At 36.9% G+C, this 25,945-nt stretch overlaps 5 protein-coding genes across 6 annotated transcripts; 1 reads left to right on the forward strand and 4 right to left on the reverse strand.

The window, feature by feature from the left end:
• Positions 1 to 221: 221 nt before the first annotated feature.
• LOC108564126 lies at positions 222 to 783 on the reverse strand. The gene is made up of 2 exons (XM_017923063.1): positions 718 to 783; positions 222 to 655 (listed from the first exon to the last, which is right to left on the reverse strand). The coding sequence occupies exon 2, from the start codon at positions 653 to 655 to the stop codon at positions 272 to 274; it is 384 nt and encodes a 127-aa protein (XP_017778552.1). The 5' UTR covers positions 718 to 783; the 3' UTR covers positions 222 to 271.
• A 633-nt stretch (positions 784 to 1,416) lies between these two features.
• On the reverse strand, positions 1,417 to 2,671 carry LOC108564123 (leucine-rich repeat-containing protein 15-like). Its single transcript, XM_017923060.1, has 2 exons — positions 2,285 to 2,671; positions 1,417 to 2,200 (listed from the first exon to the last, which is right to left on the reverse strand). The coding sequence occupies exons 1-2, from the start codon at positions 2,611 to 2,613 to the stop codon at positions 1,429 to 1,431; spliced, it is 1,101 nt and encodes a 366-aa protein (XP_017778549.1). The 5' UTR covers positions 2,614 to 2,671; the 3' UTR covers positions 1,417 to 1,428.
• A 472-nt stretch (positions 2,672 to 3,143) lies between these two features.
• LOC108564120 (zinc transporter 9) lies at positions 3,144 to 5,982 on the reverse strand. Of its 2 annotated transcripts, none has more exons than XM_017923055.1 (10): positions 5,641 to 5,982; positions 5,270 to 5,575; positions 4,922 to 5,218; positions 4,725 to 4,851; positions 4,512 to 4,650; positions 4,268 to 4,423; positions 4,096 to 4,207; positions 3,631 to 4,034; positions 3,460 to 3,573; positions 3,144 to 3,397 (listed from the first exon to the last, which is right to left on the reverse strand). In XM_017923055.1, exons 1-10 carry the CDS (start codon positions 5,711 to 5,713, stop codon positions 3,353 to 3,355), a joined length of 1,773 nt encoding a protein of 590 aa, XP_017778544.1. In that variant the 5' UTR covers positions 5,714 to 5,982; the 3' UTR covers positions 3,144 to 3,352. The 2 variants fall into 2 exon arrangements, with proteins under 2 accessions (XP_017778544.1, XP_017778546.1); XM_017923057.1 differs by having other exon boundaries at positions 3,306 to 3,397; positions 4,922 to 5,212.
• An 818-nt stretch (positions 5,983 to 6,800) lies between these two features.
• Positions 6,801 to 9,268, forward strand: LOC108564115 (sensory neuron membrane protein 2-like). The gene is made up of 9 exons (XM_017923043.1): positions 6,801 to 6,914; positions 6,970 to 7,127; positions 7,192 to 7,339; positions 7,399 to 7,561; positions 7,637 to 7,728; positions 7,801 to 8,015; positions 8,352 to 8,661; positions 8,716 to 8,841; positions 8,895 to 9,268. Exons 1-9 carry the CDS (start codon positions 6,801 to 6,803, stop codon positions 9,222 to 9,224), a joined length of 1,656 nt encoding a protein of 551 aa, XP_017778532.1. The 3' UTR covers positions 9,225 to 9,268.
• Positions 9,269 to 9,626: 358 nt separating this feature from the next.
• Positions 9,627 to 24,703, reverse strand: LOC108564122 (proton-coupled amino acid transporter-like protein pathetic). The gene is made up of 8 exons (XM_017923059.1): positions 24,430 to 24,703; positions 20,793 to 20,880; positions 17,845 to 17,931; positions 16,592 to 16,742; positions 14,315 to 14,436; positions 11,365 to 11,449; positions 10,316 to 10,773; positions 9,627 to 10,256 (listed from the first exon to the last, which is right to left on the reverse strand). The coding sequence occupies exons 2-8, from the start codon at positions 20,867 to 20,869 to the stop codon at positions 9,845 to 9,847; spliced, it is 1,392 nt and encodes a 463-aa protein (XP_017778548.1). The 5' UTR covers positions 20,870 to 20,880; positions 24,430 to 24,703; the 3' UTR covers positions 9,627 to 9,844.
• Between the last annotated feature and the right edge of the window lie 1,242 nt (positions 24,704 to 25,945).

The following is a 25,945-nucleotide window of genomic DNA, read 5'->3' on the forward strand; positions in this document are numbered from 1 at the left end:
TCTTAAACTATAATAGATAGAATGAATCCGATATATGCATATGAAAGCTGAATGTTTGGGGAATCTAGCAAGTATATACATTCCTCTTATCCATATTGCTGTAACGCGCGTTCCTTTTATGAAAGGGGAGGCGCCAAATGATTACATACTTTTGAGGGAGGCGTAGTAACTTCAAGTTTGGAAACCACTGCTATACAGGATACAATAAAAATTGATAAAAATTAAGGAAAATATATATCTTTATTAAACATTAATACAAAAAAAAAACAGTTTAATCGATCTGAGCATGTACGTTCCAGTTAGGTTTTCCGGATTTTCCTGGCCCCTTAACGTTCTGATCAATGTGTGCTTGGATTTTAGCACCTGGTCTTTCGTGCTTGACATCGACACCGACATTGGTGGTGCCAGCTTTGTTGGTGTTAATGCTTGGATTGATAGAAGTCTGTGGTCCTTGAGGTTTAGGATTCGGCGGAGACCACGTCTGTCCTGGCCTCGGACGGTTCACGTGACCTACAAATCTTCTAGGCCGGAAAATCTGCTCTTCGTTTCTGAAAACCTGCGCTCCGTATGCTTCGGCGTCTTCTGCATTAGCATCGATGTGCGGATAAGAAACAGCAAATGCTATTAATCCAAGAAAGATCATTTGCTTGATCATCTGCAACGCGAATAAATAATATAATTCAGATGATATTTTGGTATACAAGTTTCTTTACTTACTTTCGTTTTATTGTAAATCAGTGAAACGTAGTGGACAGTGATTGTTTCAGTATGAATCTGTTTCGCATCGAACCACCTTATATATACAGCATTTCGAATCTGAGATGCGGGGATTTACACTGGGAATTTTGCTTTGGGGAAATACTTTAGTGCAGATAAGATAATTGTTTATTTCTTATGATTGTAAATGTGAAAGTAGTAATAATCTCTGAATTTGTTAGATTTGTTTTTTTTATTTATATTTATTGTTTATCAACAAACCCATTTTCATTATTGGTTTTATCCATTCTCAAAAATTCACATTAAAAAAATAATCGATCTTGGCTTCAATATACAAATTTGGTTTACTAGATCTTCCAGATCCATCGACATTTTGATCAAATTGACCATGGATTTTTTTTTTCGTGAATAATCTGCGTTGGCGATAGATTCGATCATCCGAATTGTTCAGTTTCCTCCATATATAGATATGAAGTAACCGATTCCAATAGATTTATTGGTAATTTTAATAGAATACTAGGTCAGATTAACTTGTTTACAATATTTCTTTCTATTTATACATTTTATGTGCCGTATATTATAAGTATTCATTGAACATCAACATGGAATTTTATATTCAAACTATATTTATTGTGTAATTTTTGATACACAAATAGTTACGTAAAGTAGTAAACTTTTTTAAAGTTTTATTTTTTCTTCATAAAGTAGCAATCAGCAATAATTATAGGCATTATTGGTGTTACGTTTCAAGATGTTGTAGAACTTTTCAAACGTAAGTTTCTGGTCGGTGATAGTATCATCGGCGCAGGCAATACCATGGACATTGGTGACATCGTATCTGTAATGTTCGTTGACATGTATGTTGACTGAATGTAAGTACTGTATTAAATTGGAGAGACTGATGCAGTTCCAGACGTTGTCGCTGATCCCGATCTGACGAAGCGGAGGCGCGTAAGAGTGGATCATCAGACCGTCAACGTACTGCAGATCGTTGGCGCCGATGTCTACCATCCGCAGATTCCCCATCGTCAGCAGGACGTTGGGCTCGAATTGGATGAGAGCGTTCCTCGAGAGGTTCAACTCGATGAGACCGTTCAACCCGGAGAACGTGCCAAAATGGAACTTTCGGAAGTGATTACCGGCTAGGTTCAGCGTCTTCAGTAGCTTCAGGTTCTTGAACGCACCAAGCGGTAAGTTGCACAGAGCGTTATCGGACATATCAAGAAATTCGAGACCATCGAGATACGAGAACGAATCCTCGAAGAGCGTGAAGATGTGGTTGTGCGATAAATCCAAGGCCATCACTCCTTTGATGCCTTCGAAAGTTTTCCCCGCGATTGACTTTAGTTTGTTCCAGCTGATGCGTACCTGATTCCCTTCGAAGTTATTCAAAAATCCTGGAGTCAAATCCTCCAGCTCATTGTTGTCCAGGTACAACTCGTACACCTCTACCAATCCATTGAAGGCATCGCGCGACACGTTTCTACGACACACATAAATATAATGTAGAAAACACCTCCAATCGATTAAACTACTTATTTATATTGCAATTGAGATACTGCCGTACCTAATAACATTGTATCGTAAATCTAGACTGTGAAGACCTCCGAGCCGTTGGAAGGCGAAGCTCGTGATATTCCTGATTCGGCTGTTCGTCAGGTTCATCGAGATCAAGCTGTTTTCGTATGGAAACGTCTCTACCTTGAAAGTCGGAATGCTACAGGATACGCAATCCAAAGCGTAGTTTCCGTAGAACATCTTCGGAAAGATGTTCTCGATGTAGCTGCAGGTGTATGTGCGGTTAACGTGCGCATAATCGCACTTCCTATGAGCACCCTGATTCAAAGTGTAAAGTGCTGTGGATCCCTGAAAAAGAAGCACCAACACGAACCACATCTTTCTACCAAAATATGAAAGATTTACTAACAAACGAAGGGAGTGCAGTGGACGCACTCAACTTAGTTATCTCGATCAAATCGAAAATCCGTGCGTTTTTATAAATGAACCTCGAAAAATTTGAATATAATGAGCGATTGTTTATTTTTTTTGTAACTTCAGCAACAATGAATTGATAATTAATGCAAATCTCTGAACGTAGCCCTGAGCTTTGGCTTCAATGCAATTTATGCAACTTATTGAAATTCTCGTCTATTGTTTCCATATTTATTATAATCATTCGCAGCGCATATCTTATTTTTTTGTTGCAATTTTTGTGTTTTTCCGTTGTTTGTTTGTTGTGGCAATAGGTTCGAATAGGCAAGCAAACGTAAAACAAATTTTATTAATTAATAGTAAACAGTGGAAGTGGAAAATAGTATTAAAAATAAAGCAATAGTCAAACTATTTTCTAATTGGATTTATAACATTGAATATATATTTAGATTTATACGAATAACAAAAGGCGCAGTAATAATAAAAGTACCCAATAAAAATCTAAAAATCGTGTTTGGTTTCGGATAATAAGAGTGTGTTAGAAAACCGAGATGCATAGGTCTTGAGAGTAATTATTTACAAAGGAATATTTACAGCAATTAAAAAGAAAAGGCGTCTACCGATCAAATAAATTAAACAATTCTCGAATCCTTCGCGTCGAGGCCTCCAACCCTCTAAGCTTCCTTGGTCCCGACCCTCGCACCTACAGAATCTCCAAATCACAGTGCCTTATCTCCGGATGTTTCTTCTGTTAACAGAAATGCAAGTGCAAATTAGTTTAAGTTGATTGAAAAAAAAGTCAAAGATTACCCTCAGTTTCATCTCTATCCTATCGATTTCTCCACCAAGCATATCAACGATGGCCTCGCCGTGTTTTAGCATAAACTCCTCCAGTTGATCGATGTTTTCAAACTTCCTCACCTCCTGTGGAAAACACGCAATAGAGTCTTTAGCAAAAACTAATAAATTTCCACTAATCACCTCCAACAGGTTGTTCAAATCTTCCTTGTCCAGATAAGCCCTAGTGAGTTCCCTGCCGTCAAAGTCCATCTCGGCCTTGTATCGCACCAGGTAGTTGCCCATGTCGATGCCCTTCACATCGTGAATGGCACGGATCATCACGTCGGATTCGAGCTCGCTATTGATCTTGTCCAGGTTCTCTTGCGGAATGGATCTGCCTACCAGAGCGGCGACATTCGTGTAGATGATGAAGGAGGCAACGGTGCCAAGGATACCGCCCACCAGGATCGAACCCATAGCATCAGGAATGGGACTGTTCAGCAGCGAGGATATACCCATGCAGGTAGCGGCCACGGTTACGCCGATCACGGCGGCCGCGTCCTCCAACAGCACCACATTCACACTCGGATCCTGACCCCTGAAAACTATAATCAAAAACCGTATTGAAAATCTCCAATGAGTGAAAATATCAACAACCGGACTCACTGTAATCCTTGATGGACATGTTGTTCTCTTGTGCCCCCTTTCGCACCGACATGAAGGCCACATACCACGTGGCTCCCTCGGATATCAACGATCCACCGAGCACGAAATACCCCTGCAAAACCAACACCACATATAACTGCAATCCTCCTCTGGTTTTAAGTAGATATCATACCCAGAAGAGGTCCTCGATAGGCTGAGGATCGATCAAACCGGAGATGCCATGGTATATAGACAAACCGGTACCCACGCAGAAGATACCCACTCCAGATATCAGCGAAGCCACGTACTTCATGTTCGTATATCCGTACGGATGATTCGAGTCCGCAATCTGAAAATATTTTGTTTTACAACAGTGAAAAAGTGTTTTTGAATTGTAGAAGCTATTGCATCTCTTACTTAGGGTGGCAGAAACTAACCTGCACGGATTTGTGAATGCCATAAGCCAATATCAACTGGTTGATGGTATCGGCCAAGGAATGAATGCACTCGGAGAACATGGAATGAGAGCCGGTGAGAATCCAGGCGCCCAATTTGAACAAGAAGTTCATAGAGTTGCTGAAACCATGTAGGCAAAATTTGTGATAAACAGATGAACTTACAGCGCATCCGCCGTCAAACCTAAAACTCACATTCCAACGGCCATAAGCACGACCTTCCCCGAACGTCCCATCAAGCCCGACTCGACGTCGGCCGCTTCCACGGACTTGCCCATCTCTCGCCTGTAATCCCGGAGGCGACGCTTCACCGTGAAAATATCTAAACGAAAGGAAAACAGACATTCATTCTATTGCAGGTCGAACGTTAGCAAAATATGAAGGTTAATCACTTTGCTGGTACTTCTTGCGCTCGATATCGCGCTTGATGCACTCCTTGATGAGGTTCTCGCGTGAGCCCCAGACCTGCAGCGCCTTGGCTTCGACGTCACGTCTCCAGTACACCGTGATAGGAGGCTCGGCCTCGTACGGCGACCGACGCTTCGTCTTCGGAAGGGTTTCCAGGTCCGACGGCTTCAGAAGAAAATCAGACATTGCACGTACCGGCGTTATGAAGTTCCTTTCCAGCGATGAAGCCGTGAAATCCACGCGCTTCCGTTTCTTCTGCTGTGGCGTTGGAACACCTGCAACTTTAGTTTTTTTTTATAATTTAATAAGTTACAATCATGGCAAAAACGTACCATCTTCGGCACTGCCTTGCTGCTTATGCAGAATCTTCTCCTTCAACTTGGCTATAGGTTCAGCTGCTACTGGCGCTTCTTTCTTCTTTCCTCCTACATTCACCCCCTCCAAACTCTTTTCCTTTATATCTTTTAAAAGAGTGTCCTTTTCACCCTCCCTGATCTTCGGAGCAATCACATCGATGATTGCTTGTTTCTTTGGCTTCTCCAAAGGTTCTGGTTTTTTTGTACTGGACAAGTTACGCCTTAGACATTTGGCTAGATTAAAATACTTATCATATACTACATAATTACGTTTCGCTACGCCTGTGAAAGAACATAATACATAATTAAAATGAATGCACAGATGATTGCATTAAGTGCAAACTTACGGAAATTCACTAAACAGCTGTATTCGCACTTGTGGCACAGCTGCTTCGCTAGGCTATAGCTGCGCGGAAACATTTTCAGCTCTTCTATTTACCTTAGCTACTACTAATACTTAACAATAATATTGAGGAATCTGGGGAATGATAACATAACCACACATTTCGGATATGCCAATTTAACGGTATTAAAGACTGATAACGTTTGGCGACGTGTGCATGATATTTTTCTTCCTTCGCCAGGCGCCCTTTTCTATTGTTCTCTTTCTTTTATTAACAATTAAAATAGCCAATAACACAGTTCCAGGTGAAAACTTTGACACATATCTTTGACATGTGTGCGGAAAACTGCAGACGTGCAAGTTTGGTTGCCTAACATCGCCATTTTAAATCATTGATTAAACAGATTTAACACAGATTTAATTGAAAAATGTTGATGTTGAGATGATTACTATTCGACTCATTAAAAAGTATTTTTAATCAAAATAAACCCATAAATGAATGAAAGCAAATTTTCATTGCAAATATTTTCAATTAAAAATCTAATAATAATCTAATTAGATGTTATAAATAATGTCGCAATACTTAGTTCTGTGAAGTATTTAACGAAGATCAATTTGAATAATGTATATATAAAATTAATTTGAAGAACAAAACAAAGAACTGGCCAACCTATATTTTGTTAGTTTTATTCAAGTGCAGTTTAAAATTATTCAAAGAGAATTTGTAGTATAGTTTTACCAATTATTGCTGAGAATAAATAATAATCGATATTAAATGTGCTTGCTTACAAATTATATTATTTGTTGTGGAGTATGTAATAGCGAAATAATGCTAAGATTCAATCGACGATTCCAATCGGAAACACTAATAATAATAAAGGGAACGATTATTGCATATATAATAATTAGTGAGGCGGCGGGTAGTAAAAGAAGGAGCGAACTTTGATGTCCGGATGGCATGCAAGTCCATCAGCATACATGTTTAATGCGATTAATCCTATTCAAGCAACGACAATGGAAATATGAAAACAAACACACACATACAAACAAACAAAAAAAGCAGATGATCTTCTGATTAGCTAAATATTATTATGCGATTTTAATAGCGTCCTTCCGATTGTCGAAGTGGTATTGTGTAATTGGCATTTCGCATCGGATCGCAGAATGTACAAGAACTGTCCTCTGATCACGTCCGGCACGGGTTTTCTGATCGTTGCATTGGGCGCGATCTGCGCCTGGTACGTCTTTCCCAAACTGGTTGAGCATCAACTCCATCAGGTACTGGAATTATCATGCATCATTTTAACTATTCAAAATATATTCCGCTGCGCAGAACATAGATTTGGTGGATGGAACGCAGTCGTACGATTATTGGAAGAAACAGCCGTTTCCTCTGAAGTTCAAGATCATCTTCTTCAACGTGACCAATGCCGCTGAAGTTCAGAACGGAGCCAAACCTATCCTCAAAGAGATTGGTCCATACGTTTACGAGTATTTGCTAGATGATGCTGATGTTACAAAATTTGCTTTAAAACAAAGATATTATAAATTACAGTCAGTACCGAGAACGCGTGGATATCAGCGTCGACGAAACGCGCGATGTCCTCAAGTACGTCCTCAAGAAGACGTTCTTGTTCAACAAACAGGACAGCGGTTGCCATGACATCGATGACACCGTGACAATACTGAACGCCGCTCTAGTTGTAAATGACGACCATCGTTGTTCGTTCATTGTTTTATATAATAATTTGTTGTTCTTTAGGGAACGGCGCTTCAGGTGGAAATCCTATTTCCATCCGCGCTGCCCGCAATTAGCGAAGCTATTCCCTATCTGTTCCCTGGAACCAAGGACATATTCTTGACTGCCAAAGTTAAGGATATCCTGTTCGATGGCATACGGCTGTACTGTCAGGACGACGAAGTCGGTAAATTGCACCAATGCAACGTCCTTGCTAACATCCGTCATATTATAAATTTGTTTTTCACGGCTCGCTTCGCAGAATTCGTTTGCGGAGCGATGAAGGGCACCCTTCCCAAAACGATCAAGGTGGCGGAAAACGGAAAGGACTTCCTGTTTTCGATGTTCGGACATGTAAGATTCCTCTCATTCATCTAACTTTAAGTTAAGTTAATAATCGTTGATCGTCATCAAATCTTTGCGCAGCTAAACGGAACGGACGATGGTCCTTGGGAGATGGGCAGGGGATTGAAGAACACCACCAAAGGACAAATATACAGTTACGAGGGGCAGACGAAGATGGATATATGGGGAAACGAGTACTGCAATCAGATCAATGGTAGCGATTCCACAGTCTTTCCACCTTATTTCAACCTTCTCAAACCAATGAGAGTGTACACCTTCGCACAGGACTTTTGCAGGTCAGTCCTCATTAAGTATTTATAAAAAGAAAAAAAATTAAAAATAGAACAGCACTAAAATAATTGTGATAATGATAATTACCGATGGAAGAATATAAGTTAATTATATTAATTAATGCGATTGGTATTTGAATAGGAAAATTGAATGTTGCAATTGTGGCGAGAGCAAAACTTTATTTTTATAAGAGTCGTAAAAACGGAAAAGGTTAATGGTCTGAAATTATGACCCGAAACACACCTGTCGTTCCATAAATGAAATTTAAAATCGGTAAAATCTGAGGTAATCGGACACAATTCTAAATGCAGACCAATTTGTTGTTGTTTTTGTCCTGGAAGGTCCTTGTACGCGAGCTACGAAAAGGAGGGTGAGGAGTTCGGTATAAAGACTCTACGGTATTCGAGCAAAATATCCTCGTTGGACAGGAACCCCAATAACCGGTGTTTTTGTCCACGTGGTAATGATGAAGATGGTAACGAGGTGGTGCAGTGCCCGATCAGCGGATTAGCCGACGTCACGCCATGCATGAAAGCACCGTTGCTCATCTCCTATCCGCACTTCTATCTGGCGGACAGGAGTCTCTTGGACTTTGTCACCGGTTTGGACCCTAAGAAGGAGCTCCACGAGAACTACGCCAACATCGAGCCAGTACACAAAAAAGCTCTACAGTCTCTTAGTAATTTATTCTATTTGTTTTCATAGCTTACAGGAACACCTGTATCAGGTAGGAAACGCATCCAGATGAACATGCAGATTAAACGACTAGAGGGTTTCGAACTGCTCGAGAATGTCAGCGCTGGGGTTTTTCCTATTTTGTGGATCGAAGAGGTAATATAGCTTCGGACAAATTTGATTAACTTTTCTATTTCTATGTAATTCAGGGCGCTACGCTTCCAGTCGAATTCGCCGATATCCTCGTCAGCAACATGGCTAAGATTAGCTCGCTAGACGTGGTAAAATGGGTGTTGATCGTGAGCGGCATTCTGCTCATGTTGCTCGGCTTCCTTCTTCTGATGAAGAAGGAAGGTCTTCTGTGTTTCGGTAACAGCGCAACGGTCGACATCACCGAGATGCCGAAGGAGTTGCGAGATCTGGGGCACGGTTACGAAACCAACCCGGGTCTTTACCCGCAACTGGACAATAGGAACTTGAACAATCCGTTTACCAGGAAGAGACACAACGACACCTGGACCAACAACATCATAATGTGAGATGCTGAAGGCGAAGAGGACGAGGAGGAGGAGAAGATTAGAAAGAGCAATAAAATCGCATTAGTTTAAATTAATTTAATTTAATTCATTGTATAAATAAATTAAAGAAACCCCTGTTAAATATAGCACTAGAATAAAAATAATTATCGTACTTTTCATTTAATTAATTGAAAGATAAAAATATCGCAGAGAATTTGCAAATATCACATCATATTATATAAATATATATATTTGTTTTTCTTTTTTTTGTAAAGTCCTTTGTGATTGTCTTGTTAGTTTCAAGGTGCGCTCGACATTTACAAGACGCGCGTCCTCGTCGTCATTTGTTATGATGTCATGGAGATTGATGATGAATCGTTGCGCACTCGCACACTGATCAACTTGTGATAATGGCATATACTGTTTTTTTTTGTACATTCATAATGTTTATGTTTTGTTCCGATGATGGCCGAATGCTTTGCAACATAAACATTTCATTGTTTGTCTATTTACAATGCGTTTTGTGTTTCGCTTAGCCCAAATGTTTTTGTTACGTTGTTTGTTTGTTTCTTGTTTGTATGTATGTATATATATGTACAGGGCGATTCGAAAAAAAATAATCGGATTATTTGTTTCCTTGTTTAGTAGAGTTCGATGATCTTCAGGATGGCGTAATAGGTTCCGGCGCAGAGGGCGAACAGGGAGAAGCACATCAGGAAGATGTTCTTGATGAGAACCCACTTGAGAAGGCCCAGTCTGCCCTCCCAGCGCAGGACCGTCTCGACGAAGGCGGGCACCAGGATTCCCAAGGTCGACAGACAGATGGCGCCGACCAAACTGATGATCGGATCAAGTTCCGGTACACCAATTGCGATGCAGCAGATCACCGCACAGACCAAACTGCGAACTGCCACTTGTCCGAGGTTGTGGAACTTCTTCGGGATGTAGGGCTCGCACACCTTCTGCCAGGTGATCTCCATCGGTACGTGGAACTGCAGCGAGAAGGTGAAGAACACGGAGATGGCGATGCACAGTTTGGCCGTGTCTCCGAGACTAAAATCAGAAGGTAAACGTTAAACTGCAAAATGATGGTACCATCACATGGAACTTACGGTGTGTTCGGTAGGACGGAGGTGATGTTCGTGGAGGTGATGCCACCGTATTTGAGATAGCCGAAGAGGCCAATGATGGCGTACAGCGATACGACTAGAGACATGGCAATGTTCAGGACGCCTGGGCAACCGAGGAACTGTTGCGGCTTGTCCATGCTGTTCTCCACCGGCATAACTACGCCGATGCCCTCCATTGCGAAGATGACCGTGCTGAAGAATGACGGGATGGTGTCGATGCTGCCCAGAAACTCCACGTCCTTGCTCACCTCGAAACCTTCGAAGATGAAGTAGAGAGTGATGATGAAGGAGACTATCATGCAGATGTTGGCCAGAAGCGAGAACGGCACCAAATGCCGCAGCTGCCTGAACTGACTGGTCAATATTATGGGCACCAGAATGATAAGCATGTACAGCCTCTTATCCATCAGCTCCACACCACCATTGTGATACGTTACCACCTGTGAACAAACGCAAAGACTTTCATTATTATATTTCATAAGACTTCAATGTAAATCAAACGATCGAAAAATTAAATATAAAACTGTTTTATAGTAATCAACATTAGAAACTCAGACCAAATAAATAGATTCGTTTCACATTTTAATGAAAATTACTGACTGCATTTGTGTGTGCGTATTAATATATATTTATTTGTTTTTTTGTAGATATTCGCGATACGCATCAACGTACAATTAAATATTGATGTTTACGCGAGAACTGTGATTAATCCGCACGGGCGATGCAAATCAGAGATAAAGGCGAGGTTTATTAATCTGCGACAAGTGCTGCAAAATATTGAACAATAGCCACTCATGATCACTATCGGCAAGGTATTTGCCAAACGTTTACGTAAGCGCGCGCGAATTTCGGCCGGCGCCACCGATAATAAACACGCTTTTTTAATTGTTAGATTGTGCACATAACAGATGATTACCAAAATCCGCCATCTGTTTGATTCACCGAATTCATTTGGTACGATTTATCATCAGAGTCCGATTTGATGATGATTTTGTTTTCAAACAAGTTCACAACTTTGGTAGTTTTCTTACCTCACTGAGGGACGATGCGATGAGGACGATGTAGACGCTGTTACCTAGGAAATACGTGACGACCAGTCCTATATTGACGGCAACTCTGGAAATAAAAAAAAGAGATAATATAATATGTGCACTAAATATGTATACGCTAATTAAAGAAGGCTAATGTCAGCCTTCACATTATACCGCTCGTAACCTTAATAGGTGTACTAATAACGCGATCGCTTATTGTCAACTATAATCGGTTTACTGCAATTTACTGAAGGTGAAAGAACACGCGTTGATTTTATTAATTCATTACTTTATTTCTTTCTATGATGTAATTTTTCATACGATTATTAAAAAGATAGCAGTGATACATGGAAAACATAAATCGCTATAGCCATCTATCGGTAATTAGTGTATTGGATGTTGGAAATTGATTATTTGAAGAGAACACCCAGTAAAAGTGGGTTTGCAACGATAATTGGCAATCGCTAAGAGTGTTTAACATTCCAAAAATGGGAGAGATCGAGTCGCGTAGAAATTGTCTCTCGAGACGAGTCAGTGGCGTGCCGATAAACCGGAAAAAGTTCTTCAGGTCGCGACGCCGCTGGTTTCCGCCGTAGACTGCGTGTCGTCGGCGGTGGTGTGCCTTCCGCTTTAAGAAAGTGCACTTTTACTCGGCCAACCTTATTGAAAAGCACACCGCGCGCGGACTACAAAATCGCACCGCGCTCGTTGTGTAATCCGGAATCCGTTCCGAGACGAAGCAAATTGAAGCGAAGAGAAACGATAACAAATAGCAAGCAGTAGCAGTAACAAAACCACACATATGTTGTGTGCATTTGTATATATGGAGCAAAGGAAAAGGTCTTTTGATAAAAGCAATATTGGAGCGCACGAGAGGAAAAGAAGTGAAAGGCCGTCGCCGTTGAGCAATTGGAGTACGAAGTACTACTACTGACTGCATTATCCGAGCACAAGTCGTGTGCCGTTTGCGATCCGTTTCGAGAATTGCTCGAAGACGACGTTGCGCAACCGGCGCGGTTTCGCGAGCGGAAAATTTCGTAGTCTTCGATGGACGGGATCATAGGCGGCTCCCGTCTTCTTTCGGTATGCGTTGCGCAAACTGACCGCTTATGCACACCCGATCGGAATACCCAATTTCCATTTAAATCCGTCGTCTTTCGGGTTACGCAAGAGGAAAGGTCACGGTTGCGTGGATTACTGGGTAAAGGTCGCCGCGCTTACCTGTGTCGCAGTACAATACATTTCGTGCCATACTCAAATCTATGCTATTCTTTATTTTTGATGGTCATTTCTTCAAAATTTCTACTCCAACGCTACCATCTCATCTAGCGACGGCGTTCCTCTTCATTTCTTTGTACTTTTTTTTCAACCACAGCAATAGTGATGTAAAGTTTCAATTGTATATTTGTAAATTGTAGAATAATTCACCTACAACGTGTCACTTTTGACAGATTTAATAATGACATAAAGCAATCTTTCTAATCATTATTTGAAAGTGGCTAACTTGATCAATCGAAATAATATTAATTATTTAAGAAATTTTTAACTAAGTTAACTTATTGCCAATCGAATTGGAATCGGTGCAACTTTGCGGTCGCTTTTCTGATTAACGTTGAGGTTTTTTCTTTGATTCATCGCCGTTTGCGTAAATGAAGTTGCGATTGTAATACGAACGCTCTCTGCAGATACTCTGTGTGTGTGTTGGTATTTCGCGCTGGCATCCTTGGGATTTATCTAGAAAGTTGCGTTTGCGTCTGTTTTGTTTCCATTTTGTTTTGTTTCTTATTTTTTTTTTCATTTTGTTTTTCCTTCTTTCCTCGCCGCGTCCTCTCCCCACCGTCATTTTTCCGCAAATATACATTTGTATTTGCGTTTCTTCGTCGTCGCACATAAATTTTCTCTCTCCATCTCGTACCTGTCTGTCGCAATGCTTCTTGCAAACGATAAATAAACATTTGCCAATTAATCGTAGACAATTAATACGATTGACGTAAGCGCGCCGCATTCTTCCGCATTATCATCAACTCAGGCTATCATCGATACGCACACAAAGCACTTGTGATCATTTCGAAATTAACCTTTCGTTTCTACTTCCACGTTTTTCAATTTCCTATGAAAAAAAAACAATATTGTATGTGGAATTTAAATGCAATGTTTATGTTATTGCTCCAAGTATTTTTTTTAGAGTCAAGTTAATGTGAAAAATGCTACTAAAGCTGTCGGCCTCCAAAACTATATGTTTTATTTTTAAGTTCTCGTCGAGCCTTTCGTTTCTTCGCTTTCAATTGAATGCTTAATGTCCGTACATTTATACAAAACAATAATGACATGGAAAATCCACGTTTTCGGTTGAACTCGTGCAGAATTTCATTGCTAACCAGTTGTAATTTAACGACGTTCCAACGAAAGATTAACCTTCGTTTCCTCGTTACAATGAACAATGTTTCTATTGATAAATACCATCATTTGAAGTTATTGAGACTAATGCTGAGAATAAACATGTAAAAATTAACTAAATGTTAAAGCATGCTTATGTCAAATTTGGTGGAAATTAAAAGTGATGTTGGTATGGGTTCATGTCCCATATGATATGTGTTATTTTCAATAAATATGTCAAATTAGTTCGAAGCGTATCCGAGAGCGTTTAAGTCAAATTTGGCGCAAATCGAGGCAGATGCGCTTAATTGGTTACCGACCCAGACTGGCTCGAAAACCAAAATCGAAGTGATCGAGGCGGAACAAAAGAAGAAGCGAGAGAGCAATTTCATCGAAGACGAGATTTCTCTCCCTTCGCTGGAACCGGGTAGTACGTAATTGCAGGTAATTGTGTCTGCGGCGAAAATTGCCGCATATCTTCTCCAGAAGGACCAGTTTGCTTTCGTTGCAAACGGATGGCGTTCATTTTCGTTTCTTTTTTTTTCTGTACGCTTAACTTTTTGGTGGAACTTACTTTGCGGTATGCGAGAACTTGCGGATCTTCTCCGGTCCATACTCGAAGACGGCCTCGGCGGTTTCCGCGAACGCCAAAGACGGCACCTTCTTCCTTCTGCTCATCTCGTGCGAAGCCTTCACCTGAAATCACAATTACAAAACAAGCATTATTATTTGCACATTGATATCTGATTCAAATATGAGCGACCTCCGCGAAAACCGATCTCGTCTCATCTTCAAATGATGATCATCATCAATGAAACATCCTTCGGATTTGCATCCGGTATGGAGCGATTTCCGCACAAACAACAAAACAAACCAGAAAATATAGTAAACACTGTAATTGTAAATTCACATACAGAAACATAAAAAAAACTTTATTCCGGGCACGCAATTCTCGCTACTACGAATTCAACTCACACATTTTTTTTGTCATATATTTGTGTACATTTTTCTTGTTGTTGTTATTATTACGAAAACTGGAATTCCCTTCTCTCAACAGCTTCACAATTCAATTAATATACAAGAAAAACAAAGACACCCACGCATTCAGACCTTGACACACGAAATTCACTTATTTTCTTCTCTTTGTTTTTTTCGTTATATAATAATGCACAATTCGCAGAAATCGATTTCGCCTTACTTTATGTACCATTGTTTGTTGTTTTTTTTTTTAATTTTATTTTATGTGCAATTCGAATTTGAATTTTTCGTTTCGCTTTCGCAAAACCAAATTAGGAATGTCCGTTTTCGCAATCGAAGGTATGTCGGCTGGAAATGGGGGGGAATAAATGAAGGAAAAAACGATTTCGAGCAATGTTAATTATCCTTTGGTAATTCGGTTTCTTAAGATCGAGCTCGTTATATCGCTCGTTTCTGTTTTTCAGTATAATTTACGATAATTGCACGAAAATGTTTATTTTTCTTGCGATTTCAGTGATTGTAAAGTTCAGCTGATATTATTATTATTATTTTCATTTGCGAAAATGTACTTTAACTATCCACTTTCACCTAAACGATCCAACAAATGTTTCAAGTCTTAATGTTTTTTTTTTGTTTGTTAATTGTGAGTTAAGATACTGAAAATACCAAAGAACGAAAGAAATGGTCAATAACCTCTAAGTGTTATGCACTCTTGAAACTAATACAAATTTGTGAGTTAACTCACTGATAGATAGTTTTTTAGATGAAGAAAAATGGAAAGTTTTTCCAGAAACTATTAATTTTGTGTGTTCTTTGGTTACATAACCAAATTCAATACTTTCATCCATCTTCAGATCGTTCAATAAATTATGATAATAACGAAAAGAGTAAATTATAAATTACGATAAAGGAATAATAGAATTCGAAAAAATGTTTTACTAATTTAAATAAACGTTTCACAGAGACAAATCACATCTTATGTAACAAATTTCGTCGACTTTCTCTGTTCGTCGATATTCTGTTTACCATCGTTTTCTCATTCATTTACTTATTTTTTTAGCATTTCGCTCGAATGCACACTGACTGCATCTAGTTCGGTTTTACCTAATCTTCGTGACACAACGCGACGGTAAAAAGGTTGCCTCTGTTTCGTATATTTATTTATTTTTTTTCGTAAACTTTCGTTTCATTTTCCCAATTTCGTTCTCTCCATGTCTCTTGCTGTTTGTTTACAGAATCTACTTTCGATTGTTTTAAAAATTCAGTGGAAGAAACTTTAAAATCTGATAATTTCTAATCCCGAATGCGAAAAATGTCCGCTGTTTATTTTGTAGTTTAAATTTGTTTCGCAAATCAATAATCATTGTTGTTGTTGTTAGGAGGAAATTAACATTCCGTGGCTATAGCGATGAGCAAAGGTAATGGACGTGTCAAGGGTGAGTTGATTTTGCATTCGAAATTAGGGAACCGTGGGAAAAGCCCGAGGACCAATTGGAACCGATTGAAAGATGATGATTATGATGATGCAAATTGGTGCTGCTGCTGCTGCTCTTCCGATGGAACGTAATGACAGGAGGCATCATTTAATAACCGAATCGTCGTTGGAAGTGATGCAAGAGTGTTGCTCGAAATGCAAATCGGTGGATGGTGATGATGATGCGAGGAGGCCTTGATTCCTGCGTCGGAATCGGGGGTAATTAGAGAATACTTTCAACTGCTAAGGGCGTGTGCGGTGCGCGTCGTTAAAAAGGCCGAGAGCGCAAAGCGCGGAATTCAGGTCAAATGCGCGCGGTCAACGTGGAATTATCATTTTCCTTAATTGCCGTCGTCGTCGTCTTCTCTTCATTTGGAGTTGATCGTCGAGTTAACTCACCAAGATGTGGACGCAGTGCGTGCAGAGAATACCGATGATGATCGTCCCGACGAACGAGAAGATCGCACCGCCGCTGAGGAAGGCGTGCGGCATCGCCAGGATCCCAGATCCAAGCGAACTCTTCACCAGATGGACGAGCGCACCCACCGATCTGAAATGAAAAACAAACAAAAATAATAATAATCAACATTAGGGAACATCAAGGAACAATGATTCGACGGAACAATTGAATGACTTTATCGTTACGCAACCGTACGCGTCGCCATGGAAACCGGTAATTTGTTATGTAAATTTCGGCGGCCCATTGAACAGCACAACAGGAGTAAAATAAATTAACAACAGTAACAAATTATTGAACCTTTACAATGAACTATGAATCGATTCAAAAATCAATTTCATTCATTACATTTTTCATTCATTCATTCATTAAAATTCTATTGATTGATTTGACAACCTGTCAAAAAATGACATATGTCACAAATTATTGATAAATTGACATGTCACAAAAGTTTCATTTCCTAAAATTTGCGTTAACCTCGATTTGGATAGATTCTTAAATCCCATTTGATAAAATAACATATAGTATACTAATTTCTTTTGTTTTAAGAAAGATTCGAATAATTTTATGAAAAGACACAAGAAATTAATCGTAAACGTCAAATTTGACGTTTATGCTATAGAAGTTTGAAACAAACTCAATTTAGACAGTGATAACTATAATTGATTCAAGTTTTATAAAAATGTATCATATAAAATTTACGTTATTCCCGATTTTTTATGAAATGTTCTATAGACCGCACGTGGAATTCTCGATTGTATAAGATATACGTGGTATTTTGTTGTTTTGTTGATGAATGTTGAGGTTGTTTTTGTGGTCGTCATCGAAGGTGGAAACGTAGGCAAAAGGTGGAGAGCGAACGAGCGCGCTTTGTGGCACAAATAAATTTCTATAACCTCATTATATTCGAGTTTCCGATTTAGTTCTTGGTTCGGTGTTTAGTTGGTGTTCTTTCTGTTGTTCTCTTGTTGTTTGTTTGTTTTAAAATTGTTATTATCGTTTTCTCAATTAACATCATTGAAATTCGGTTAACGATCGAGTTTCGATCGAACTGTAAACGCAATTAGCTGCGCGACCACCGAATAAAAAGAGACGGATAGTTATAATTTCCGAATAATTGCGATTGGAATGGACGCGAAAGAACCCTAAAGGAATCTAAATTATATATATACATAAAAAAAAGTAGGATCATTACGAGTTTTGGTGTTCTCCGACGCGATGATCGAACGGATTGTACTCCTTCTCGTTGATGGTCTCCACGCTTCCGATCGGCAGTTTCGTCCTGAAACAAGAAACAAACAAAAAAATAAAAATGAGCACTCTGTTGCATCGCATTTAGAAAGGAAAGCTTAATTGTTCTCCATTCGCTAACTTTAATGGAGTTTCTAATCCTTGTTTTAATACCAAGAGGAAACTACAAAGGACGAATGGAAATTAACACTGAAAGAAACTATTTGTAGCCAAAAAAAAAATAATGAAAGAGAAGATTAAACTAAAGTAGACTAATGAAAATGGATGCAAATTAAAGAGGAAAATAAAGGAAACTTTAAAGTACAAAAATATCATAATGAGAATGCTTAGATAACTTAATTCTAAGTAATTTAGTTTAAATCTACGCCATTATTTTGATAACTTCAAACAACTTTCAACACAAAGAAATCTCAATTAATATTACTTTATTCTAATTTGATCCTACAGTTTGGAATTCATTTGTTTTCAATGAAATGACAGTAATATGACACTTGTAATAGGTTAATTTTGGCAGACATATTGTTTAATTGTCAAATTGACAAATACTGTCACTGTGTGAAAAGGCACGAATCATATAACCTGTAACATACTTATTTTTACTACATAAAACAATTGAATACAAATTGACTACTAATATTATCTAATAATGATAATTAACATGATAGATGCAAATTTGACGTGGAATTTGTCGTAATTGACATAGGAATGCAAACTGTTGTTCTTATTTTTTTTATATTACCCTGAGAAATTAAAGAGGAAACTAAAGGAAACTTTAACGTACAAAAATATAATAATAAGAATGCTTAGATAACTTAATTCTTTTCACTTTCTGAATTCAATTTTTATTTTTACTTAAATGCAGCCTAAGATAAATTGAAGAAAATTAAAAGTACAGCATTTTTTTTGTTAAAAATAATTTCGTGTAGTATATTTTTAGCATTTATTTTACAACGAATTTACATGTAAGCATAATGAAAATGATTAAAATTACTACAACAATTAGTAAACATGAATATATATCTATTTCCATTCAAAGTGGAAACATAGATAAAAACGAAAAACTTAATTATGGAAACTTTTCCATTAATCAAATATCAGAAATGATTTGCACTTTTGTTTATATTTATATATTTGCATCATCCATCTCCCTTTAATTAACGATTTCTCGTTAAAGTTCAATAATTCATAGATAAAACAGTTTCTTTTTTTTATTGTTTGTTTGATTAATTGATCCGTTTCAGCTCCCTCTCTTTCTTTAATTGACACCGATATCTAAAGCACACTACGAGTGTCCCTTAATCCCATCTAATCGAGATAGTATCGAGCGAACGGAAATTTTTCGGTATTCGGAGATACTCGAAACCATCACATAAAAAAAACACCGTACGAATTAATTTATAAAAGGAGCAAAAAAAATAATAGTGAAAACAATGGGTATTGGATATCCGGTGGCATTATATAAGCCCACTCGATTAATCCGCGGATTTACGAACGATAATAGATATAACATTGTATCTATGTTGTTTTCTTTTCGCGCTTCTAACGCCTTTCGTAGAGACTTAAAGTAAATATTCTTTTGTGCATGTTAACAATTGTTGTTGATTTTGCGCTAATGGACGAATGTACGCGATAAATAATAATATTTACACGGCGGTGAAAGTTTTATAACGCTTAATCACGTTGAATAATGTTTGTATATGTGTATTCGTCACTGCGCGAAACGGGAGTGCAAGATACCAAATTGAATTAGTATTAAGAGGACGTGCAAATATGTAACAATGATTTGTTGATAAAAAACGTAAAAAATTAAGGAAGAAATGATGATGCCATTGTCTTTGCATTTCTGCACGATCCGGAAATCATCTCGTCGATGCATAATTCATCAATCATCTCGATGATCACAGCATTTTCACCTATACAAATTACAGAAAGCGACGCATAAAGTGTGTGCTTTCGGTTTGTTGTTTGTTATCTGATTATTATTTTAGTTGGAATTTCTCTTTCCGCATCTAACAACAAATACTTTACAAACATTGATACGTAATACATATTCTTTTAATAAGGCTGAAGGAAACCTATAGGAACAGAATTTAAAACTTTAATTCTTTAAAAATCTAAGAAATAAAGTTAATGATGAAACGTTATTGAATCTGCGATTAATGAGAAGCGCGATTGCGAATGATTGCAGAATTATTTGCAACTTTACTCATGTCTACATAACCACTTCTCCTCTCCCCCCCCCCACACTTTCATGCACCATTAACAAACGCGTGAAACTTATCTGAAGTGCATTGCAAATATATAAATATTGACTTATGGGACGATCAGAATTATCATCGTCAAATAGAGTGAGTGCATTGAACAAAAACAAAATCTTTAATTTGTTTCAATTAATGTCATTTTTACTTTTGTTTTTTAACTTTTTTCCACGTCCTAATTGTTTTTGTTATTTAAGTCGTTTTCGTAACGACACGCGTTGATTGCAGGTGCACGAACAATCAAAACAAACGCCTTTATCGGAGTTGGCGGCGATGTTCACGTGGAGAGGGGTAGGGGGGGGAGAAACAAAAGAATGCCGATAATTAATGGAATTCGCTAATTGCCAGCTTAAAAAATAATCCCAGTTAATTCGCGATCTACCATAAACAAAGCAATTATTAGGCTACCAAAGCTCCAGGATTTACGATACAAATTAAGCTGTCTAATGTAGATTATACATAGACAGCTCAATTTTGTTTACTTTGCGAATTTCTTTCTTTTTTTTTTAAAGTTTAGTTTGATTCTACTTGGGTGTAAACACTTTAGGAATTTAGGAAAAATAAAATCTAATTTGAGAATTATGAAATAGTATTGTTTTTGATGTTGAACTTATTTAAATCTATATATACTTACGTCGAGCTGAAACAGTCGACGGTGAACGTCGACGGATACTTGGAATCATTTTTATCGTTCTTCTCCTTTTCCGTCATCTCGAATCAAACTGGAAGAATAGAAGACATTAAAACATGTATGAATAATTGGTCAATGCACGAAGATGAGACAAAGTGCGAAAAATTGCGATACAAAAAATTAAACAATGAGACAACGAGCGATTTCCGCCGCGTGCCTCCAATTGTACGGTGCGTAGGATGTGTGTGCCTTCAGCTATTTACGAAATTACGGCATTTTTTCACAGCGCATCCGATGTTGGAAAAACTGTTATTTTACAGTTCAACTAGGCACCACCTCGACCATCGATAATGCTTGTAATTATGATCAATTCTGTGCATTTATGCTTAAGTACACAGTATGTAATTTTAAAGTTTAAATCTACGCCATTATTTTGATAACTTCAAACAAATACATTTTTGCAAACTCATAATTTCAATTAATATTACTTTATTCTAATCTGATCCTATAGTTTGGAATTAATTTGTTTTCAATAAAATGACAGTAACTGTCACATGACACTTGTCATAGGTTACTTTTGACAGATTGTTTAATTGTCATATTGTCTTAATTTAATTGACAAGTACTGTCATTGCCTGACAAGCCACGTATCGTATAACCTGTAACACACTTATTTTTACTTCATAAAACAATTGAATACAAATTGACACAATTAACACAATAGATGCAAATTTGACTTGGAATTTGTCGTAATTAACACAGTAATGCAAACTGTTGTTCTTCTTTTTTTTTTATTACCCTGAGGAATTTAGCAAGCGTCAATGGACCGATCACCGTATGACAACAATTGAATTAGCGAATTCACCGACTGCCACGATTTTGGCCTCGAAAATGAAAGGCACTATATACCTGTTTCCAAGCAATTCTTCGAACAATATTTATAAAAGCAAAATGATAACAACAATAAACGCAGAAGGTATTTTAGTTTGAACAAATAATCGTTAGTCACGTATGACAGCACGTGTCGATGATGATTCAGGCGTTCCGCTGGGATCGATTCTGGGTTCTGTTCGTTGACAATTGGTCGTTTATCAGCTTATTGGCATAGATGTTGTTGGACGTACCGGTACGGCGATGCGTGAACTTTCGCTGCAAACTTTGGGAACAGTCTAAAATTGACGATTGATCGCGTACATTGTGAACGTTTCGCCTCTTCGGTCGAGAGAAAGTACTCTTGGCTCGACTTTTCGCGTAACGCGTAACTATGATACACGTTTCTATGCCGTCATCGTCGTCGAGGCTATCTATATGTACATCCGTTTGTATATCGGACGATCTTATAGTTAATTGAAAATCATCGGAGCAAAAAAACCAAAACGAGAAAAGTGCAAGTGTGTAATCTTCAACCACTTCACAATGATAAGTCGCATCTCGTCAAAGTTTACCAATATAAATAGCTCACACTATATATATATATATTATTTTTTTTGTCTACAACGTGTTCGATCATCTTTATGCAATTTTCGTGAGCATCGAACGATTATTTGCTTTGAATTAAGATATCATCATTCAATTTTTAATTGATCAATTGATCGGATTGGGTGATGTAAACACAAAAACAAGTTACAGCATGGAGGAGGCAAAAATTGTCTTCGATTAAAATCGCAGTAATCTAATTGAAGATGGAAACGATAAATTTAAGAACAGAAAGAAATAACATCCGCATTTTTTTAAATTTAAACCTAATTGAGATTCAAATAAACAACTTATAACAAAGTTGTTTATTTGAATGTAAATATTAATCATTGTCAAAAACAGTATTTTTTTAATGTGGCAAATTGTAAATTTAGTATTAGCGTATGTAACTGTTTATTTGCCGAAATACCGAGAATTCGATGATATCCAAACGTTGGCTCTGAGAAAAACAACTAATAAAGACGAACGAAATCCAATCGATTTCAAGGTATGCACCAGTAATTTACGAACAAAAAACCGGTCTCGACTTACACAATTTCAATTACACAAGTTACATATGTCGACGAACGTGATTATGTCGAAAAAATTGAAAACAAATGCGTTATCACACAGAAATTACCGATACATTTAGTTCGTCAACATTTTCACTAATTAACCATGTTCAAATCAGTAACGAAATGCGGATTTTAATTTATTTTTGTTCACAAATAGACGTGCGAAAGTAGCACAAATGAATATGAAAATTTGTTGTCTATTTTTTATATTTAAATAAATAATTCATAACTAATATGTTCATTATGTATAAGAATTAGGTTTTCTTTCATTCTCTACAAATACTTTGAGCTGTTATTGTTTCATTTTGGGAAGGTAAAGTCATTTGTTTCAATTTTTGTTTTATTTATTTTCTTTTACTTTATGATAATAAAAACAACTGTTTTCAGGTTCGTTTCGGTGTGAATCGTTTCGTTGTTAGTAATGTTTAAATGTGTGTATAATTTGGAAACGCGCGTGCGGTGATTCATTCATTGATACGCGTTTGCATTGCAGCCACGTACCAACCTCAAAGAAAGCTAAAAAAAAGTCGTCTTAAATCAAGTGACGAGAACTGTCAGTGTCATCTGCTTTGTTTGTTTTAATTGACAATAATAATAATTTATTGCCAACTTCGAAAATGAAATAAAAATTGCGATAAAATGAGAATAAAAACTGTCGCTATCATAGGTTTTAGTTTGCTTCGTTTAATGATGCCGATTAGAATTCACAACAAAAAAAAAATGTTACAAAAATTTAAAAAAATAATATGCAAATTCATTTTTCGCCAATTAACAATGCAATAATTGATAATTTCTTTATGTACTTATAACAATTGTAACATTGTATTCATGTTCGATTTAGATCGAGGTGGCTTTTAATTTCGAAAATGGCCTTCCAAGATATAACAACTGTAAGAAAACAATTGATGTATACCAAAATAATATTAATATTTTTTTATTATTGTTATTTTCAACATTTTATTGTTTTTTTATTGTCTAATGTAACAAAATGTGAGCAATTTAATATAATTCATTCACTTAACTTTTACCAGTATGTTAATTATTATTTTTTAATTTAAAAATTGAACCGATGAAAAAGAATAATTAGTTACCAAAAAAAAAAACACTACCGTTATTCATGAGAACCGATCATAAAATAGAAGAGGCCATCTTCAATATTTGTATAATCGCATAAAAAAAAACAATTGATTAAAAGTCGGCTATTTTGTTTTTAATATTTTTGTTTATTTTCAAACAAATTGTTACGATTTAGTCAAATGTAAGAAAATATTAATTTTTTGCTGCATTACATCTTATAACAATTTAAAAATAATGAAATAATTAATACAAATTCGTTTCTTTTTTTTGTGTTTAAATGTGACAATTTTCTTGTAAAATTTAACACAATTAGTGAAGTTGATTTAGTGAAGGTAATAATTTAGTAGATAGTTTAAAAATCACCAAAAAAAAAGAATAAAAATTTGATTTTTAATTAAATGATTACTAAATTTAAAATAGTTAGTTGTAAATTTTTAACTAAAAAAAATCTGTATTTAATTTCTTTACATTTACGGTTGTAATGCAAAGAAATCTAATTGTAATTTGAATGTTCAATGGGATGAACTACTCACCAAATGCATGCAGGGTGTGTTGAGGGTGAGAAAGTATTTTGTGTTTATTATTTTATATAATTTTTTTTTTGTTCTCGCGTCCAAAAGAAACAAATTCTAAACTTTTCGCGCACTTTGAGAGACGGCCCACGACGGAACGACCGTAACGATGAAAACAAAAGAAAAGTATGAGCGCGTCGCGACTCGCGTCCGCTTCTTATATAAGTAGGACTAATGAAGTAAGTGCGCGAGTTTTGCACTAAATCGAATCGTCGTTACAGGTGTAATATAGAGTTGTATATCGGAGAGATACAGACACACACACAAACACATGTGTACATATGGAGGAGCGTGTAAAAAGGGGGAAAATTGGTGGGGCTGAGTGTGGACTTCGTTGAAGCGAAACGACCAACTAACAAACTCTCGTTTCTGTTCCATCCGTCCATCCTTCGCAAAGTTGACGATGTTGTTGTTCCTTTTTTTTGTCTTCTAGCGGAGTGACGACTTTCGGGTGGGCGCCCCAGAGGTTGGTCCGTCGTTTCTTGGTATTCTGCGAGCCCAAAAACACGGTTGCTTTAGAGAACTTCTTGTTTTTTTTTTAAAAACATCTATCGGCGAAAAGAACTGCCGATGAGGTTCCCCCCTTTTGCTCTCTTCATTTCTTTTGCCTGAATGTAAATGCTCATTAAGTTGTTGTTTCCTAAGCGAGAAAGAAATGTTGAAAGTCTCGAAACATTTCTCAATACAAAAAAAAACTAGTTCTGTATTTGTACAAAAGTGCAGTAATGATATTTGGAAAGTATCCCATTAACATAACCTAATCCAACCTAACCTAACTTTATTTGAACTAGTAAAAGGTGTTTATCTAACCTATGCGGATCGGACATCCAATTGATAACCTAACACAGCCTTACTTATAAATGAACTTGACTAAAGTTAAATTGAAATTGTTTAATTTTTACATTTTATTTTAAATTTATGTAACATAACCTATCCTAACCTAATTATAATTGATAAATCATGGATTGATGTTTGTAATATGAATTACAAATTAAAATATTATAAAAATAATCTAATGAAATCTACAGGATTATTTTTTATTAATGTTTATCCTTGAATTTTACATGTTGATGTTTACGTTTATTTTTTTTCTAAATGTTTCTATTTGTAAAAATAAATTTTACTACGATTGACACGAGCAAATACGCTTTATTTTGTGAAGCAATAGATTTTGTCATCAATTTGATATTATTATATCATTACTTGCAACTTTCTATCAACATGTTTCGAAATATAATTGATATTAGTTGTTTTTTTTTTTCTAAATTTAATATTTCTCGCAAGATTATGATGCAGATATTACCAGTAGCATGATTATTAGTTGTTGATAGCATTGTTTAATCTAGATTATAATGTTTCGAAAACAAAGTAAAACAATGAATGAGAAGAAAAAATTGTGATGGCTACTTATAATCTAATTCTGTTTTCGCAAGCTCCTCCAATGCCATTGCCCAATAGCAATTGAAATTTCGCGAAG

Source organism: Nicrophorus vespilloides, unplaced genomic scaffold (assembly GCF_001412225.1).
Source record: "Nicrophorus vespilloides isolate i.1.1-1 unplaced genomic scaffold, Nicve_v1.0, whole genome shotgun sequence".
Taxonomy (NCBI): Eukaryota; Metazoa; Arthropoda; class Insecta; order Coleoptera; family Silphidae; genus Nicrophorus; species Nicrophorus vespilloides.